The 20,213-nt window shown below is 35.0% G+C and overlaps 1 protein-coding gene across 3 annotated transcripts in view; it reads right to left on the reverse strand.

The window, feature by feature from the left end:
• The window catches only part of Nlg1 (Neuroligin 1), a 280,296-nt gene that overhangs the window by 138,868 nt on the left and 121,215 nt on the right, over positions 1–20,213 (reverse strand). For all 3 annotated transcript variants that reach the window (XM_075289018.1, XM_075289017.1, XM_075289019.1), the window contains exon 7: positions 3,326–3,493. In XM_075289018.1, the coding sequence (XP_075145133.1) occupies positions 3,326–3,493 (168 nt within the window). The remainder of the gene's footprint in view (positions 1–3,325; positions 3,494–20,213) is intronic.

Below are 20,213 nucleotides of genomic sequence, written 5' to 3' on the forward strand. Positions count from 1 at the left end.
TCCATAAACTGAAATAAAGTTAAATTGGCTTTAGTGAAATAGAGAGTTCACTTTTTTTTTTTGAGTGTATATACAAAAAAAGTTTACGTTCATTCTTCAATTAGTGCTGTTTGGCATTGATGAAGAATTTGTTTCTAAAATAAAGGCATTATGTTGAAAGCATCAAATTTTTTATCCTCGTTTCTAATTTTGGTTTGCGATATATTAAGAATGCTACACATGCTCAAATATTGATTTGTATGTGCACTGAAAAAACAGTGAATCCACCAGGAAGAAAACTTTTGGTTAAGTTTAGACAATTTTTAATGTTTTTAGAAAATTGTAATTAAATAGTATTACAAACGCCGATATCACACAAATAAGTAAATACGAGTATATTCACAAAACGTTCATAAACAATTATTGAAAAGCTTAAAGCAAAATTATAAAATGTCATATTCAAAGGTTACTTAAATCTAAGGTTACTAATTATGTATAAATTTTGTGTAAAACCTACTGTATATTTTGACATAGTATACATTCAAACAAAAAGTTTACTTGGATCCAAAAATGTTGACCTTCTCTTAAGGATATTAGTATTGATTCCGAGCCAAAGAGGCGGCTTCTTTAAAATAAAAAAAAAATTAACGACATATCTGGCTTTAAATCTAGGAGCAATAAAATTAAAATTAGGGTACAGATCTCATTTATCAAGTTTTTATTCTCTTTTCGCGGTTTAATAATAAAGATGCTAACGTACAAATAAATTCCAGTTTAAAAATCCAAATTATAACGGATACTTCAAATTAAAAAAATTTCTCAGTTCCAAAAAAAAAAAAACTTTAAACCAAAGACGCCAAATGCTCAAAATAAGCCTTAGCCTATATTTGAAGCGTTTTTAACGTAAATCTAAATATTTCAGTTAATTTAAGGACAATTTCTTTAAATCAAAAATGTGTTTCCTTACTTTAAGGAAAATTAGCCTTAGTTCAAAGACATGCGACTTTAACGGAGGGTTGCAAATTTATAAAATTTTTGTCCTAAATTTAATCAAAACAAGTAAGGAAAGTCAAAAGTCGGGCGGGGCCGACTATATTATACCCTGCATCACTTTGTAGATCTAAATTTTCGATACCATATCACATCCGTCAAATGTGTTGGGGCTATATACAAAGGTTTGTCCCAACTACATACATTTAAATATCATGGACAGAATTTGATAGACTTCTACAAAATCTATAGACTCAAAATTTAAGTCGGCTAATGCACTAGCGTGGAACACAATGTTAGTAAAAAAATATGGGAAACATTTAAATCTGGAGCAATTTTAAGAAAACTTCGCAAAAGTTTATTTATGATTTATCGCTCGATATATATGCATTAGAAGTTTAAAAAATTAGAGTCATTTTTACAACTTTTCGACTAAGCAGTGGCGATTTTACAAGGAAAATGTTGGTATTTTGACCATTTTTGTCGAAATCAGAAAAACATATATATGGGAGCTATATCTAAATCTGAACCGATTTCAACCAAATTTGGCACGCATAGCTACAATGCTAATTCTACTCCCTGTGTAAAATTTCAACTAAATCGGAGTTAAAAATTGGCCTCTACGGTCATATGAGTGTAAATCGGGCGAAAGCTATATATGGGAGATATATCTAAATATGAACCGATTTCAACTAAATTTGGCTCGCATAGCTACAATGCTAATTCTACTCCCTGTGCAAAATTTCAACTAAATCGGAGCAAAAAATTGGCCTCTGTGGTCATTTGAGTGTAAATCGGACGAAAGCTATATATGGGAGCTATATCTAAATCTGAACCGATTTCAACCAAATTTGACACGCATAGCTACGATGCTAATTCTACTCCCTGTGCAAAATTTCAACTAAATCGGAGTTAAAAATTGGCCTCTACGGTCATATGAGTGTAAATCGGGCGAAAGCTATATATGGGAGATATATCTAAATATGAACCGATTTCAACTAAATTTGGCTCGCATAGCTACAATGCTAATTCTACTCCCTGTGCAAAATTTCAACTAAATCGGAGCAAAAATTGGCCTCTGTGGTCATTTGAGTGTAAATCGGGCGAAAGCTATATATGGGAGCTATATCTAAATCTGAACCGATTTCAACCAAATTTGACACGCATAGCTACAATGCTAATTCTACTCCCTGTGCAAAATTTCAACTAAATCGGAGCAAAAAATTGGCCTCTGTGGGCAAATGAGTGTAAATCGGGCGAAAGCTATATATGGGAGCTATATCTAAATCTGAACCGATTTCAACCAAATTTGGCACGCATAGCTACAATGCTAATTATACTCCCTGTGCAAAATTTCAACTAAATCGGAGCAAAAAATTGGCCTCTGTGGGCAAATGAGTGTAAATCGGGCGAAAGCTACATATGGGAGCTATATCTAAATCTGAACCGATTTGGCTGATATTTTTCAAATTTTTCGAGAGACATAAAATATTCGGATGTACGGAATTTGAGGAAGATCGGTTGATATACACGCCAATTATGACCAGATCGGTGAAAAATATATATGGCAGCTATATCTAAATCTGAACCGATTTTTTCCAAAATCAATAGGGGTCGTCTTTGAGCCGAAATAGGACCCTGTACCAAATTTTAGGACAATCGGACTAAAACTGCGAGCTGTACTTTGCACACAAAAATACATCAACAGACAGACAGACAGACAGACATACAGACGGACATCGCTAAATCGACTCAGAATTTAATTCTAAGACGATCGGTATACTAAACGATGGGTCTCAGACTTTTCCTTCTTGGCGTTACATACAAATGCACAAACTTATTATACCCTGTACCACAGTAGTGGTGAAGGGTATAAAAATTGTGAAGGATTATAAACTTTATTTTAATTAAAATTTCATTATTTTAAAGAAATTTGACCTTAATATTTTGTAAATTTCGCATACTAAATTTTAGGTTGTGTAATCTTTAATATCACGTAAATATTTTTTTTTTTCAGTGTATAAATAGGTATAATAGCAACATCAATACTTACCATGTATTTGAATTGTTTTTAATTAAGCTAATGGTTCAAAAGTCTTTCTTTACACTAAGGAAAATTAGATTTAATCTAAAGGCATTCGATTTCAATGGAGGGACCCAAATTTCAAAGATGAATATCATAAATTTAATGAAAAAACGTCAAAAGGATTTTGCTGTAATCTTTTCTATCTGTGTTGGTTAAGCTGCTCTAGTAGTTTAGTCAAATAGTTTCCTCCGAAAATTTTTCACACTTCCACCATGATACTTGAACTTATCTAGTAGTTATTAGAAATTTTCTTAAAAATCTAAAACTTACTTCTTAAGTGTAGCCGCCAAAGCTAGATCTGGTCGAATATCAAAACGGCTCTGCATATAGAAACGCAATAAATTATCACGTTCATTTTCACGTAATCCCTCATCCAGTGCTGCAGCACCCAACGAATGATATGATTCCGACTCGGTTATACCAAATAATAAATCATAGCTGAAATGAAAAACAAACAACGAGAGAGAATTTTCTATGTATATGGGCAACGTTAAACAATGTTGTAAAAATGAATGGGAGTACCCGTGTGCCCGTGTATGAGTGTGAGTGTGTATTGGCGTGTAGTTGCATAAAGTCAAGTGTATATGCAACAAATATGATTCATGTAGATTTGTGACAAAAACAAATAAATATGCGTTAAATGGCTACATGTACGAGAAGGTTAGTGGTTACATCTTTTGCATATAATATACATTAAGGTGGGTCGTAAAATATTTTTATGCTAGCTTTTATATGAGTACACTCCAAAAAAAGTAAAGTAACTATTTCACTAAAGTCAATTTAACTTTATTTTAGTTCATGGAATTATAATGTTTGGAGGAAGTTTCCTTTACTCTAATAATTTTTTGCGTAGGTTAGTTAAATGAACTAAAAAATGGGAAAAAAATTATACACGTATGAAGTTCAAAGATTTACTAAATTCGTAATTCTCACAAAATATTTCATTATTTCTTTAAAGTTGCCAATTTTTCTACAAATGCGCCCATCGTCAACTACGTATGGCACTAAAGACATTCTTGCAATTTTGAACCCCAATTTTTTCCTTCAAATTACAAAATTTTCTTTAACAAATGAAAACAAGTATTTACGGCCGTAAGTTCGGCCAGGCCGAATCTTATGTACCCTGCATCATGAATTGCGTAGAAACTTCTACAAAAGACTGTCATCCACAATCGAATTACTTGGGTTGTGGTATCTTAAATCGTTTTCTAAACTGTGAGTTAGTCCATACGTGGTATATAAAGGGTGATTCTTTTGAGGTTAGGATTTTCATGCATTAGTATTTGACAGATCACGTGGGATTTCAGACATGGTGTCAAAGAGAAAGATGCTCAGTATGCTTTGACATTTCATCATGAATAGACTTACGATCTGCCACAACGTCGAATTTTCAGTGAATGGGCCCTAGAAAAGTTGGCAGAAAATCCGCTTTTTTATCGACAAATTTTGTTCAGCGATGAGGCTCATTTCTGGTTGAATGGCTACGTAAATAAGCAAAATTGCCGCATTTGGAGTGAAGAGCAACCAGAAGCCGTTCAAGAACTGCCCATGCATCCCGAAAAATGCACTGTTTTGTGTGGTTTGTACGCTGGTGGAATCATTGGACCGTATTTTTTCAAAGATGCTGTTGGACGCAACGTTACGGTGAATGGCGATCGCTATCGTTCGATGCTAACAAACTTTTTGTTGCCAAAAATGGAAGAACTGAACTTGGTTGACATGTGGTTTCAACAAGATGGCGCTACATGCCACACAGCTCGCGATTCTATGGCCATTTTGAGGGAAAACTTCGGAGAACAATTCATCTCAAGAAATGGACCGGTAAGTTGGCCACCAAGATCATGCGATTTGACGCCTTTAGACTATTTTTTGTGGGGCTACGTCAAGTCTAAAGTCTACAGAAATAAGCCAGCAACTATTCCAGCTTTGGAAGACAACATTTCCGAAGAAATTCGGGCTATTCCGGCCGAAATGCTCGAAAAAGTTGCCCAAAATTGGACTTTCCGAATGGACCACCTAAGACGCAGCCGCGGTCAACATTTAAATGAAATTATCTTCAAAAAGTAAATGTCATGGACCAATCTAACGTTTCAAATAAAGAACCGATGAGCTTTTGCAAATTTTATGCGTTTTTTTTTTTAAAAAAGTTATCAAGCTCTTAACAAATCACCCTTTATTAGACAAAAAAGTTATGTATAGGTAAGTCTACAAATAATTACGAATCGACATGGACTTTTGCACGGTACGTAGAAAGCCAGAATTGATATGAGGGTCGCTTATATGGGGGCTATATAGAATTATGAACTTGATATGGACCAATTTTTGTGTGATTGGGGATCGATTTATCTGAGGGCTATATATAATTATAGACCGATATGGACCTAGTTGGGCATGGTTTTTAACGGCCATATACCTGCACAATGTACCAAATTTCAACTGACTCGGATGAAATTTGCTCCTCCAAGAGGCTCCAAAACCAAATCTCGGGATCGGTATATATGGGGGCTATATGTGATTATGGACTGATATAGACCACTTTTGGCATGGTTGTTAAATATCATATACTACCACCACGTACCAAATTTCAACCAGATCGGATGAATTTTTCTTCTCCAAAAGGCACCAGACGTCAAATCTGCGAATCGGTTTATATGGGGGCTATATATAATTATGGACTGATATGAACCAAGTCCTGCATGGTTGTTGGATATCATATACTAACATCACGTACCAAATTTCAACGGAATCGGATGAATTTTACTCTTCCAAGCGGCTCCGGAGGTCAAATCCGGGGATTGGTTTATATGGGGCCTATATATAATTAAATTTCAACTGAATCAGATGAATTTTGGTCTTCCAAGAGGCTCCGGATCGAATGTATATTGCTTCTCTTAGAGGCTCCGCAAGCCAAATCGGGGCATCGGTTTATATGGGGGCTATATATAATTATGGACCGATGTGAACCAATTTTTGCATGGTTGTTACAGACCATATACTTACACCATGTACCAAATTTCAACCAGATCGGATGAAATTTGCTTCTCTTAGAGGCTCCGCAAGCTAAATCAGGGGTCGGTTTATATGGGGGCTATATATAATTATGGACCGATGTGGACCAATTTTTGCACGGTTATTAGATACCATATACTAACACCATGTACCAAATTTCAGCCGGATCGGATGAAATTTGCTTCTCTTAGAGCAATCGCAAGCCAAATTTGGGGGTCAGTATATATGGGGGCTATACGTAAAAGTGGACCGATATGGCCCATTTGCAATACCATCTGACCTACATCAATAACAACGACTTGTGCCAAGTTTCAAGTCTATAGCTTGTTTCGTTCGGAAGTTAGCGTGATTTCAACAGACGAACGAACGGACGGACGGATATGCTCAGATCGACTCAGAATTTCACCACGACCCAGAATATATATACTTTATGGGGTCTTAGAGCAATATTTCGATGTGTTACAAACGGAATGACAAAGTTAATATACCCACATCCTACGGTGGAGGGTATAAAAATTGTTGGCTTGTCTTCGTGAAAAAGTGTAATAATTTTAAATTTTTATTTTCATATTTTTTTTTTTTTTAATTTTACTCGAAAATAATTTGCAACGTGAATTTGTACAAGTATATACAGCAGTAAGTTCGGCCGGGCCGAATCTTAAATACCCACCACCATGAATCAAATATTAGGATTTTCTTCGAAATTTCAGGGGGGTTTGAGGACAGATCAAGCAGAGCAGTTCAACCAGTACACTTCACGAAGATAAATTTAAAGATTTTACCTATGAAGACTATATCAGATTTTGGATTTATAAGAACTATTTTTGTTTGAGTTTTAGAGGAATGACTAACATCTCTTGTACGTGTGCAAGAAAATTATAAAATAATTTCTTGATTTGAAATCTTAAATCTGTAGTTTTTCACCCGAGAAGTACAATTTGGAAATTTTGCATTGAGTTTCAAGCAATTTTCATGATCAGTGCGCCTTCTATACCCTCAAGATGTGAAATCGGTCCATATGGAGGTATTACCAAATGGACCGATAAAAACTTAATCCGATACACGATTTTGTGAGCCTTAAATACCAGAATATTTACAATTTCAGGCAAATAGGATAAAAACTACGGTTTCTACAAACCTAAGGAGTTAAATTGGGAGATCGTTCTTATGGGGGCTATACTAAAATATGTACCGATACTCACCGTTTTCGGCACACCTCTTTATAGCCCGAAAATACCTCTAGATTTTCAATTTCAGGCAAATTAGATAAAAACTACTGTTCTATAAGCCCAAGAAGTAATCGGTCTATATGGGGGCTATACTAAAACATGGACCGATACTCACCATTTTTGGCACACCTCTTTATGGACATAAAATTCCTCAAGATTTCAAATTTCAGGCAAATTGGATAAAAACTACAGATTTTATAAGACCAAGACCCCAAATCGGAAGGTTGGTTTATATGGGGACTATATCAAAATCTGGACCGATATAGCCCATCTTCGAACTAGACCTGCCTGCAGACGAAAGACGAGTTTGTGCAAAATTTCAGCACGATTGCTTTATTATTGAAGACTGTAGCGTGATTACAACAGACAGACAGACGGACAAAGTTATATCGTCTTAGAATTTCTCCCTGATCAATAATATATATACTTTATATAGTCGGAAATCGATATTTCGATGTGTTACAAACGGAATGACAAACTTATTATACCCCCGTCACCATTCTAGGGTGGTGGGTATAAAAACGTTTCGATACAACGCATTTTTAATTGAAACTGACAAAATGTTGACAAAAATTTTCTATAAATTCAATATTTTTAAAATTTTTTTCATTTTTGTGTTAGGTCCTACTATCAAAGTCCATTGTAAGTAAGTTCTCTCTTTTTGTAGAAGTAGTAACTAAAATAAAATAATGAAACATTTTTTTCAAAGAAAAAACATTTTTTAACCACAAATGTTTGATAATAAAATTCAAAATTTGTTTGTTTTTTTTATTTGGTAGATTTTTATAAAATTTTTCATTTTGGTAACATATATATTTGGTATTTTATTTGTATATATGTTTTTTCAGTGCAAATATATCATATTTGCACTGAAAAAACATTGAACCCACCAGGAAGAAAAGTTGTAGTTAATTTTAGAAATTTTTGAATATTTTTAGAAAACTTTAACTAAAGTAGTAGTAGTATTACAAACGCTGGCATCACAAAAATAAGTAAATATTTTTCGACAATTTTAAGAAAATTTATTAGACATAATTAAGTTTTTTTTTTCACATGTTAAAGAAAATTTCGTAGTTTGAAGGAAAAATGGAGTTCAAAATTGCAAGAATGTCTTTAGTGACATACGAAGTTCATGATGAACGCATTTCTAGTAAAATTTACAAATTTAAAGAAATAATGAACTATGTTGTGAGAAATACGAAAATTGAACTAAATTTTACTCCATATTTTGAGATTTCCACACAGCGTTGTTAAAACCAGGGAATTTAATGTATAAATGTATTTTTAATTGCAGTTCACGAAATTACATCACCTCATACAAGAAAAAAATTAACTAAAAGTAAAGAAGAAAATCATTGGCGCCAAATCATGACCATTTTAACCATACAGTAGTTCATTCTTACTATTTTTGGGAATCGTACGAAAATTTCCATTTGTTTTAGTTCATATTGAACTTATGTGTACGGTCATTGAATTTTATACTCACGCTTAGTTCATAACATACTTAAAAAAAAGTAAGATTTCATTAAGCTGTGGAAAATTTCGATAAAAATATTAAAATGTAACTACAAGCAAACAAGTTTTTTTCCAATAAAAATATGTTAAATTTAGCGTTAGTTTAACTACGGATTTTTTTTCTGTGTGTGTGGACATAACTTCAACGCTTGAAAATTTGTTTTCTCATTTGAGAAGAACTTTCAGAAACATGCGGTATTTTCCAGTCATACATATTTCAAGATTGATTAATATTCTTTACCCACTCTATTAACTTCTTGTATCGTTGACAAAGAATTATGTGTTAAATATAAGTTTATGTGTACAGAACCCACTGATTTTGTAATACAATTACAGCTACTAAAAGTAATGGTCCGATATAAGTATTACTTGGCATAATAAACTAAGTCATTTTACGTTGGATTGCGATTATTAAAATCCTCGTAAAACTTTTGCAATACGTTTTCTCTCTAATATTAAAGATAATAGGAAAATATTTTATAAATCCGGCAATTATCAGCAACATTATTTTAATATGTTTTATAAAATTAGACGATTTATTATCTTAAAAAATTACGATCTCAATACAATTTCCCCTTTTGGCAAAAACTTCAAAAACTGACGAGAGCATAAGCAAAAGCCATGATTTCAATATCTAACATTATCATGAAATAATGTTCAAACGTGATGACGATGGGGATTCCTGCTCTATATGTAGACCTTCAGCACTATCGCACGTAGAATTTTTCACTCATTTAGAACACATTTGCACTAGCTGTGCTTCATGCAAAGATTCTCATATATGCTCATTTTCAGATTTAAAATGTTTGAGCAGTGTGGTAGGACACCTACAGTTTTTAGATATAATTCTATATTATCGCTTTAAGCACACATGTGGTTTTCCTTAAATACGACATGGATGTTAATTAAAACTTTCGATAATACAGATTTAAATATAAGCTTGGTGGTTTTTGGGAGGGGTTTTATGACAATGTGTGGGTATTTATATGCGAAAGAGCAAAGTACACACAGAGCAAATTGACAGGTTGCAAACTATACACTCTTTGTTATAGATTTATATATCTGCTATATAATTTAAAAATTTAACTAAATTATTTGTTTTTAAATTAAGACTTTTAATGTTACTGTTCCATGCAAAGTCCGCAGTTTATATCTTCACAATTTTATATTGTTGAGCCTTGAGAACACATTTTTCTATTTTCAGGTACGAAACGCGGTTTGGAAATGCTCAAGAAATAAAGAGAGATCGATACGACTTGAAGAGGTTTGATTAACATGATATAAGGCAACTTCGTTTGGAAAAAGTCTATTAAAATTGAATCTAGATTAGAAGCCTTTTTGGTTTCTATAGTAATCGTGGTGGTAATTATCCTTCAATGGGCACCATAAAAAGATGGTTTAATGATTCTACGGGAATTTGCTTCTGAAGGACATATCACAGGACTGGCACCGGACTGGCACAGTCAGCCAAATGATAGATTTTTGACGCATTAAATTAACGGAAGCACCTAGAGATCTGAAGTTTTGTATATTTACCACTGAGGATGCGAGTAAAGTATAATCATAATTTTGGACCGATACGCCCACTACCCAAAGGAAGCGCCTAGAGCTCTGAACTTTTGTACATGTACCACTGAGGATGAGAATAAAGTATGATCAACATTTTGGACCAATCCGCCCACTGCCACGCCCACTTTCCAATAAAGGGCGTATTTCAACCCAAAGGAAGCGCCTAGAGCTTTGAAATTTTGCACATGTACCACTGGGGATTAGAATAAAGTATGATCAATATTTCGGACCAATCCGATTCAGCAAATTTTGAAACGGAACCTGTGTCGTAGAATCAGTTACAGTAAGACACCCAGGACGACATTTGATTTTATATAGCTAAAGGGTGATACGGTCAAAATTTGGTCAATATAAACTTGACGTATTTCTTTCAATTTTGCATTTAAAAAACCTGAACACCCCTCATTGTGAAGTTGTTTGTGTATAGAATGTTTCTCCTATTTTGATTTTGGAATTCACTCTTCAGTTGTCAAAATGCCGTCCAAGAAAGAAGAGCAGCGTATCAAAATTTTGCTCGCACATCGCGAAAATCCGAGTTACTCGCACGCAAAGCTGGCAAAATCGCTAAAAGTTGCCAAATCAACCGTTACGAATGTAATTAAAGTGTTTGGGGAACGTTTGTCGACAGCCAGGAAGTCTGGATCGGGGGGAAATCGAAAACCGGAAGCCGCTGAGACGACAAAGAGAGTTGCCGGTAGTTTCAAGCGAAACCCTAACCTCTCTCTCCGAGATGCCGCAAATAAGCTGGGTGTATCGTCTACAACCGTGCATCGAGCCAAAAAACGAGCCGGACTATCGACTTACAAGAAGGTAGTGACTCCAAATCGAGATGATAAACAAAATACGACGGCCAAAGCGCGATCCCGGAGGCTGTACACGACGATGCTGACGAAGTTTGACTGCGTGGTAATGGACGACGAAACCTACGTCAAATCCGACTACAAGCAGCTTCCGGGACAGGAGTTTTATACGGCAAAAGGAAGGGGAAAGCAGTAGCAGATATTTTCAAGCACATAAAACTGTCAAAGTTCGCAAAGAAATATCTGGTTTGGCAAGTCATCTGTACCTGTGGCTTGAAAAGCAGCATTTTCATAGCTTCCGGGACTGTCAACCAAGAAATTTACGTGAAAGAGTGTTTGAATAAACGTCTGCTGCCTTTCCTGAAGAAACACGGTTATTCCGTACTGTTTTGGCCGGATTTGGCATCTTGCCGTTACGGTAAAAAGGCCATGGAGTGGTACGCCGCCAACAACGTGCAGGTGGTTCCCAAGGACAAGAACCCTCCCAACACGCCAGAGCTCTGCCCAATTGAAAAATACTGGGCTATTGTTAAGCGGAACTTAAAGAAGACCAAAAAAACTGCTAAGGACGAGCAGCAGTTCAAGACAAACTGGCTTGTGGACAAGAAGACAAGAAGGTGGACAAGGTGGCTGTACAAAATCTGATGGCAGGTGTCAAGCGTGAGGCCCGGCAATTCGGATTTGGAAAAGCGAAAGCCTAACTGAATATTTTTCCTGAATTGTATACTAATTGAACTTGAAAAAGAAATTTAATTTGATTTTTTAAATAAACAATTTCACCGATTTACACGCGTTTTCCCTTGACCAAATTTTGACCGTATCACCCTTTATAATTAATTATATGGTAGATATTGCAGATTTACCCAAATTTCTCATTCGTTACCATTGTTTTGTCCAGATGTTTCAACTAAACAAAGTAATCTACTTCATTCTATTTCTCTGTACAAATTATTTTACTTTTTTCCTTCAATTTGTTATGGTAGAATTCTCTTTTTAATGTTTTTGCATTATTATTACAGCACAGGGAGTTGTTTTCTATCCAATATTTAATAATTTTTGCGTTTCGATTGTAACACCATAATATTAAACTATTCAGTCCATTGTGATACCACATTGGTGAACTTCTTTCTTATCACTGAGTGCTGCCCGATTCCATGTTAAGCTCAATGACAAGGGACCTCCTTTTTATAGCCGAGTCCGAATGGCGTTCCACATTGCAGTGAAACCACTTAGAGAAGTATTGAAAGCCTCAGAAATGTCACCAGCATTACTGAGGTGGGATAATCCACCGCTGAAAAATTTGTTGGTGTTCGGTCGAAGCAGGAGTCGAACCCACGACTTTGTGTATGCAAGGTCATTCCAAGTTAGTAAGTTCTACTCCAGACAACATGGGACATACATTAAATTAAGCAAAGAAAACAAGGAAAGTCTAAAGTCGGGCGGGGCCGACTATATTATACCCTGCACCACTTTGTAGATCTAAATTTTCGATACCATATCACATCCAGGGATCCGGAGCGGTCCATTTTTTTCGCTCCGCTCCGCTCCCGCTCCGGAGAAAAAAAAACCGCTCCGCTCCGAGAAAAAAAAATCGCTCCGCTCCACGCTCCGCTCCTCTTCGAGAAAATTATAGTACAAACATTGTATTATTTGTTCAATTGAGTTTTATTTTATTTAGAAAAATCGGGCGGTACATATATATATGTACCGGGCGGTACATATATATATGTATATATATGTAGCTATAGCTAAATCTGAACCGATTTCGATGATTTTTTGCACATATAGTTAGTGCTATAGAAGATTACATTTCGCCAACTTTGAGTAAGATCGGTTATAAGGGTTTTATGACCTAATTTGACAAAATCGGGCGATACATATATATGGGACCTATATCTAAATCTGAACCGATTTCGATGAAATTTTCAGACTTAAAGGGTGATACAGAAGATTATTTTGTGCTAAATTTGACGACGATCGGTTAGTAAAAAAAGTGCAACGTGACCCCATTCGTCGAAATCGGGCAATACATATATATGGAAGCTATATCTAAATTTGATCCGATTTCTTCCAAATTCAATAACGTTCGTCCTTGTGCCCAAAAAAACTCCCTGTACCAAATTTCATCAAAATCTTTTAATAATTGCGACCGAAATCCTGTGAACAACAAATACATGGACAGACGGACGGATGGACGGACGGACGCCAAGCGCTAGATCGATTCAGGAGGTGATTCTGAGTCGATCGGTATATATTTTATGGGGTCTAAAATCAATATTTCTTGTAGGCACATTTTTTGGCAGATCAAACTTATTATACCCTAACACCTATGTGGTTTAGGGTATAATGACTTTAAAACAATGTGTTGAAATATTTTATTAAATTTGAAGATTTTTTCAGAAATATTAAATCCATTTTGACTTCATTAAAACGAAATTTGCATTCATGTTAGGATACACATTTTTATGTCGAATCACTTAGCTATAAGGACAAACAGACTTCATTGAAAAGTTTAGAGACTTTTAGACAAGGAAAAACTTTTTTTCAGAGAAATGCGTCTTCTATTCTAAGCAAAATTCGTATTCGTATTTTAAGCATGTGAAATATTTGGCCTCCCGACAATATTCTTTGCGGTGCACCATCTACTATTTAATATGTGATAGAAACCAAAATTATGAAAATTGACCAAAATGGACCAAATTCTGTTTGGTCTGACCATCGGACCAAATTTAAAAATTAGAAATCTTTTGGACCAATTTTGGTCCGATCGGACCAAAACGGCAACGCTGATTGGAATTGAAAGTCTATACACAGAGTAGAAGTAACTACTCTCCGAAAGTTTTTTTTTGTTTTGCAACAGACGTAGAGAAGAGGTTTTGTTATATTTGTAATGTGTGTGTGTATGTTTATGTTTGCAACAACCTCCATCGACATCAGTCCGTGGTATACCTACGAATATTCTTACTCAGATCTAGTGTTACCTAATTTCGCTTTTTTTCCCTTTATTGTATTATAAATGTATATGCGCACATTTTTCAACCAAAATTGAAATTTTAATAAAATTTTCGAGAACTAATATCAGAAATAAGAGAATGCTAGGATATAGTACAATAGTAAAGCAAATGTGAATGAAAAAAAGCATGCCCGGTTCCAAAGATTTTTTCTTTACTTTAACAGTTTGGGTATTAATTCCGAGCCAAAGAAGCGGAGAATACAAGTAAGGATACTTTAAAGACGTAATTCTCTTTTAAATTTGGGGGCTATGTACTTGCTTCTAGGAAGCAAATGTTAATTTTTAACTTTTTTAGATTTTTTCGTCAGTTGTTATCAAAATCATTTAAAAACGAGTTAACGACAATTTTATTTTCCATATCAAGACTCGACTTCCAGTAGAAATTATGCTATGTTTAAAGTAAAAAGCGTCTTTAAAATAAAGTGTTGAAAAACATGTCTAATTTTTTAACGATATTTTGCTTTGTAGGCAAGATGCAAAAAGGAAACAAATTTAAAGACAATTTTATTAATTTTAAAGAATTTTTCTTAATTATTAAAGTCACGTTGACCTTACCTCAAAAATTTTATCTTTCATGTTATGATACACATTTTTAAGTAAAATCACTTAATTATAAGGACATTACAACTTCATTCAAAAGTTTATTGCCTTTTGGACAAGAAAAAAACTTTATTTTAGAGAAATGCGTCTTCCATGTTAAGCAAAATTTGCATTCTTATTCTAAGGACATGGAATCTTTGACTTCACGACAATATTTTTTTCAGTGTAGAAAACTAAAAAATTAAATATAAATAAGATCGTTTAATTGCATTTATTTGGCGTTCATTACAAACATCTTTGTAGTAATACGGCATGAAATTGATCGAAAGTACTTGTTGACGTTGAGAGATATCATGAGTCAACAGTTTTGAACTTTAAAAACAACGCCATCTATAAATTCAACTGGGTGACTTTCTCGCAAAAATTATGAATCAGTTGCTGTAAGATATGGCCACATAGCGAGGAGCTTGGGACATTTTTGTTATATATTAAGTTTAACATTTCTTTTATTATGAATATTTACTTGAATGTATGTAGGTGTGAGTGGATTAGAAGAAGTCAAACCGCGCGGTCATAGACCATTGTATTGAACTTTATTAAAAAAGCCCATTGTATTGAAAAGAGAAGCGTGTAAATTATATATAGTGTTCTGAACAATAATTAAAAGAAATTATAGTTTAATAAAATACTTTGGAAAATAATAAACTAGTGAATTGAAACATAAAGGTGTCTATTATTTGGCTGCATATTCCCTGCGTGCGGTATTGTGACTCTCTTTTTTTTTGTTTTGTTGGCTCCTATAGTACTCCGCCGGTGTATCACGAAATACCCTTTACTAGGGGAAGTTGAACAAGGTCCTTCGAACCGGATATGGAGTAGGAGGAGTATCTATCGTGTACACAAGGACCAGAAGAGTGTAGCAAAAAAAAAAATCCATAGAAAGAGGAAAAATATAAAATAACTAAAGTTTTGTTTTTTTTTTGTTTCGGATCCCATTTTCCTGAAATTACGATCTGGCAACCCTCGACTCTCTCTCCCACAAGTAACATTGCTCTAATGGGTTGAAATATGTCAAATGTTTAGTTTGGGATTATTTATTAATTAATTGAATTATAAATAATAAGTGATTTCAAAAAAAAAAAAAAAAAAAAAAAAAAAAAAAAGATAAAGAATACTGAAAAAAAAGAATACATGTTTTTATGGAACACTGATTTGAAATTAAAGTTAAAAACAACAAATTTATCCGTGAGTTTCAAAGACAAATTGTTTTTTTTTTCTCCTCATTGCATTGTTTTGTGTTGTTGCCTGGATTTGAGGTATGTTGGTGTCAAAATATTAATTCTATCCTTATTTTCATTATTGGCAAGTATATTTGGATCATAATTAACGCTTGAAGACATCCAATCAACTTTACCATCACATGCGTTTTTTTTTTTCTTGTTCTTCCTTTGTTGTTCATATTGTTTTGCATTAGTTAAATACAAGAGACGTACGGAACAAAGAGATATCACTATGTCCATATCGAACGAGTGTACGGATCATTAATGTTGAGAGTATAAATATGTCGCACAAGGAGAAATAACGTATTCTCTTCATCCACTCTCTTTTGTTGTATAAGTGTTGCTAATGCATACGTGTTGCTAGCGGATTTGAAATGTTTTTTTCTTTTTCGTTCGTTTTTGAAGATTTAAATTAGAAGACGTCTAATTTGATTGCCACTAATTGAACTACGAGGAAAATAAGAATATCCAGAAGAAGAAAGAAAATACCAAATTTGTGGTGTTTTAATAAAATATATGGTTTTATTGAAACTGCAATCGTAATTTGTCTGAGTGAAAACGCTAAATAATTTTTTTTGTAAAGTGGTGACACTTTTCCTCTCCGGCATGAAGAGAGGGATGAAATTGCCTGAATAATTTTCAGTGTGGCATTATAGCGGTTTCCCCTACAAATATATCACGGTTATCGCCGAAAAGGAATTTAGAATTTTTTTTGGATAAAGTTTTGTTCTATTTTTAACCAGAAAATTAATGCGTCAAATTGTTATGTGGGACAAGTACGAAATATTTATTGTTTTTGTGGTGGTTTTATAAAATATTTGGTTTTATTGGAATCGCAAAATAATTTGTCTGATTAAAAAACGCTAACTAATTTTTGTTTAGTAAAGTGGTGACACTTTTCCTCTCTGGCATGAAAAGAGGGATGAAACTGTCTGTATAATTTTCAGTGTTGTATTATAGCGATTTCCTCTGCAAATATAGCACCGTTGGTGTTATCACCGCAAAGAATTTGGAAACTTTTTTTGGGATTAATTTTATTTTATTTTATACCAGATAAATAATGCGTTCTTTGAGATAAGGATGAAATATTGAATTTTTATATTTTTTCGGTGGAGTTTGGTCATTTGCAGTGATAGTTGAACCTTATTTTAAAAAAGCTAACTACAGTGGTTAATATTGTGCAGTCAGGATTTCCTAAAGTCTCACTTCCGACGGTTGTAACATGGCAGAACCCATTCTATTGCATAAATTTAAAAAATTTGCGGCATTATTTTTAGAATTTGAGAAGGAATACAATGCGATGTCTAGTACTGAACATACTATGTATACGGTAGAACTTCGTAAGGAAGAATTTAAAGGTTTGTGGAATAAGGTCAAGGCATCTTTCGAGAAATTTAATATAGATTGTGATTGTTCCGAAGAACAGGAAAGGGAGGCATCTGACCTGTTTAGACAGTGTCGGGAAGCATATATAACATGTGCTGCAGAAATGGGTCAACTTTCTCAAACTTTTTTAAACAGGTCAGTTCTCACGTCGACAATACTTCCCGCTAGTCAGAATACCCCTCAGCCAGGGGAGAATCGAATTAACGATCATCGGTTGCGGTTGCCCCCCTGCACCACAGAGATTTTTCACGGTGACTATCTTTCTTGGCCATCTTTCAGGGATATGTTTACGGCAGTTTATATCGATTGTCCGTCTATAACGCCTGTCGAAAAATTGTTCTATTTGCGTCAAAATACGCAAGGGGAAGCATTGGAAATCGTGAAGAAGTCACCTTTGACTAATGAGGGATTCGAAGTTGCTTGGAATAATCTTAAGGATAGATACGAGAATAAAAGAATCCTCGTGAATAGCCAACTGAAGACCCTCTTTAATTTATTACCCGTTAAATCAGAGTCCGCAAAAGAAATTAAAAGGCTCCAAAGGGAGATAAACAACTGCATAACTTCTCTACAGTTGCATGAAATTTGTATTGATAGTTGGGACCCAATATTTGTCTTTTTATGTTCAACAAGGCTTCCAGTTACCACCTTATCCTTGTGGGAACAGACCGTGGAAAATAAGACGGAGATCTCCAAATGGGCAGATCTCGATAAGTTTTTAACCGCTAGATTCCAGTCGTTGGAAACGGTTTTTGACTTTTCACATTCGGATATCAATGAACAGTCCATGAGATTGGACACTTCGCAAAGGAAGGTGAAGACTTATCAGGCTAGTACCAATAGAATTATTTGTTATGCCTGCTCCCAGGAACATTTTCTGAAAAATTGCAGAGAATTCTTGAGAATGAATCATGAAGATCGGTTTGCTATTGTTAAAAATAATAACCTCTGCATAAATTGTTTTAGCAATCGACATAAGCTGAATCAATGTCCCAGTAAACTTATTTGTGAAAAGTGTAGTTTGAGACATAATACATTATTGCATCGTGAATCGCAAATATCGTTACCTACCATTTCCAACAGGGTCGGTACGGAGGTCCCTTCAACAAGCCATGTATCTTCTTCGGGTACATCTTCAAGTGAGCAACGTATTCAAAATTGTTTTGCTAGGACGTCTAAGCATGTTCTCTTGGGGACTGCCATGGTGAATATTAGGGTGAAAGGAATCATTTACAGTGCTAGAGCATTATTGGACCCGGGATCACAAGCTTCATTCATTTCGGAGAGACTACAGAGACGGATTGGTTTACCTACTACCAAGGTGAACGCTAGGATATCGGGTTTGAATAACGCGTTGGCAGGACTGACACAGAAACAATGTATTTTTGAATTGACTTCAGATAGCGACGAAGACATCAGAGTTGAAGTGTGTGGTTTGGTACTGCCCCAACTTACAGGTAAACTTCCAAGTTCGTCGATTTCGCTTCCGGTAAATATTTCTTTGGATGGTATAAAATTAGCGGACCCATATTTTGCAAAAAGCGATCAAGTTGACGTTTTGATAGGTGCGGATGTCTATCCACAGATTATTTTGGACGGAATGCAGCGGAATGTGCTTGGTTCTCTCGTGGCCCAGAATACAGTATTTGGTTGGGTATTAACTGGGCAACTTTATTGTGAAAGACATAGTTCGGATACTACCGTTTCCTTTTGCACCGAGGTTTTTTTGGGCCAGCAATTAGAAAAATTTTGGAAATTGGAAGAGCCTCCAAGAGCTTCTATGATGACAGAAGAAGAGACTTACTGTGAAGAATTATATCAGAAAACGACCAGGAGGTCTCAAGATGGACGTTTTATAGTATGTCTTCCTTTTAAGCCTCAACATGCAGACGGGAAAGGTTTAGGATTATCGCGGACAAAAGCATTTAGACAATTTATGCGGAATGAATCGTCTTTGTTAAGGAAACCAGAATTGAAAGAGATGTATGATGCCGTGATTGGTGAATATGAGTCTTTGGGCCACATGGTTAAGGTAGATGAACCCAGCGGACAGGGTACTAATTTTTATTTACCTCATCACGCTGTAGTGAAGCCTGAAAGGACATCGACGAAGCTAAGAGTAGTGTTTAATGCTTCTTGTCCAACTTCTAGTGGCATGAGTCTAAACGATATCCTATACCCTGGACCTGTTTTACAAAACGATTTGGTGTTGTTGATTGTAAGATGGCGTTTTTATCGTTATGTATTTAACGGTGACATTGAAAAGATGTATCGTCAAATACTGGTGGATGATAGACATACACGATTTCAAAGAATAATTTTCCGGACCGATCAGAAATTTTCTGTTCAAGATTTCGAACTGAAAACAGTGACTTTTGGTATAAATTGCGCACCGTTCTTAGCTATTCGGAGTTTGTTGCAACTGGCCAATGATGTAGAAAATGATCTTCCTTTGGCAGCAAGGATTTTAAGGAACATGATGTATGTTGATGATGCACTCGCTGGAGCACATGAATTATCTTTGGCAATAGACGCTAGGAACCAACTGATCGCGGCTTTATCTTCGGCGGGATTTTCTATGAGAAAATGGACATCGAACGATGAACGTATATTGACAGATATTCCCGTCGAGGATCTTTTAAGTGAACATTTTTTGGAAATCGATGAGGATAGCAAGGCAAAAACATTGGGCATTAGATGGAATGCCAAGAAAGATATTTTCTATTTTTCGGTAAAGCCTATAAGTCGAAAGGGTGATTTTACAAAAAGAGAGGTGTTGTCCATAATCGCTACACTATTCGATCCTGCATGTTGGTT

Source organism: Haematobia irritans, chromosome 1 (genome assembly GCF_050003625.1).
Source record: "Haematobia irritans isolate KBUSLIRL chromosome 1, ASM5000362v1, whole genome shotgun sequence".
NCBI classification, from domain to species: domain Eukaryota; kingdom Metazoa; phylum Arthropoda; class Insecta; order Diptera; family Muscidae; genus Haematobia; species Haematobia irritans.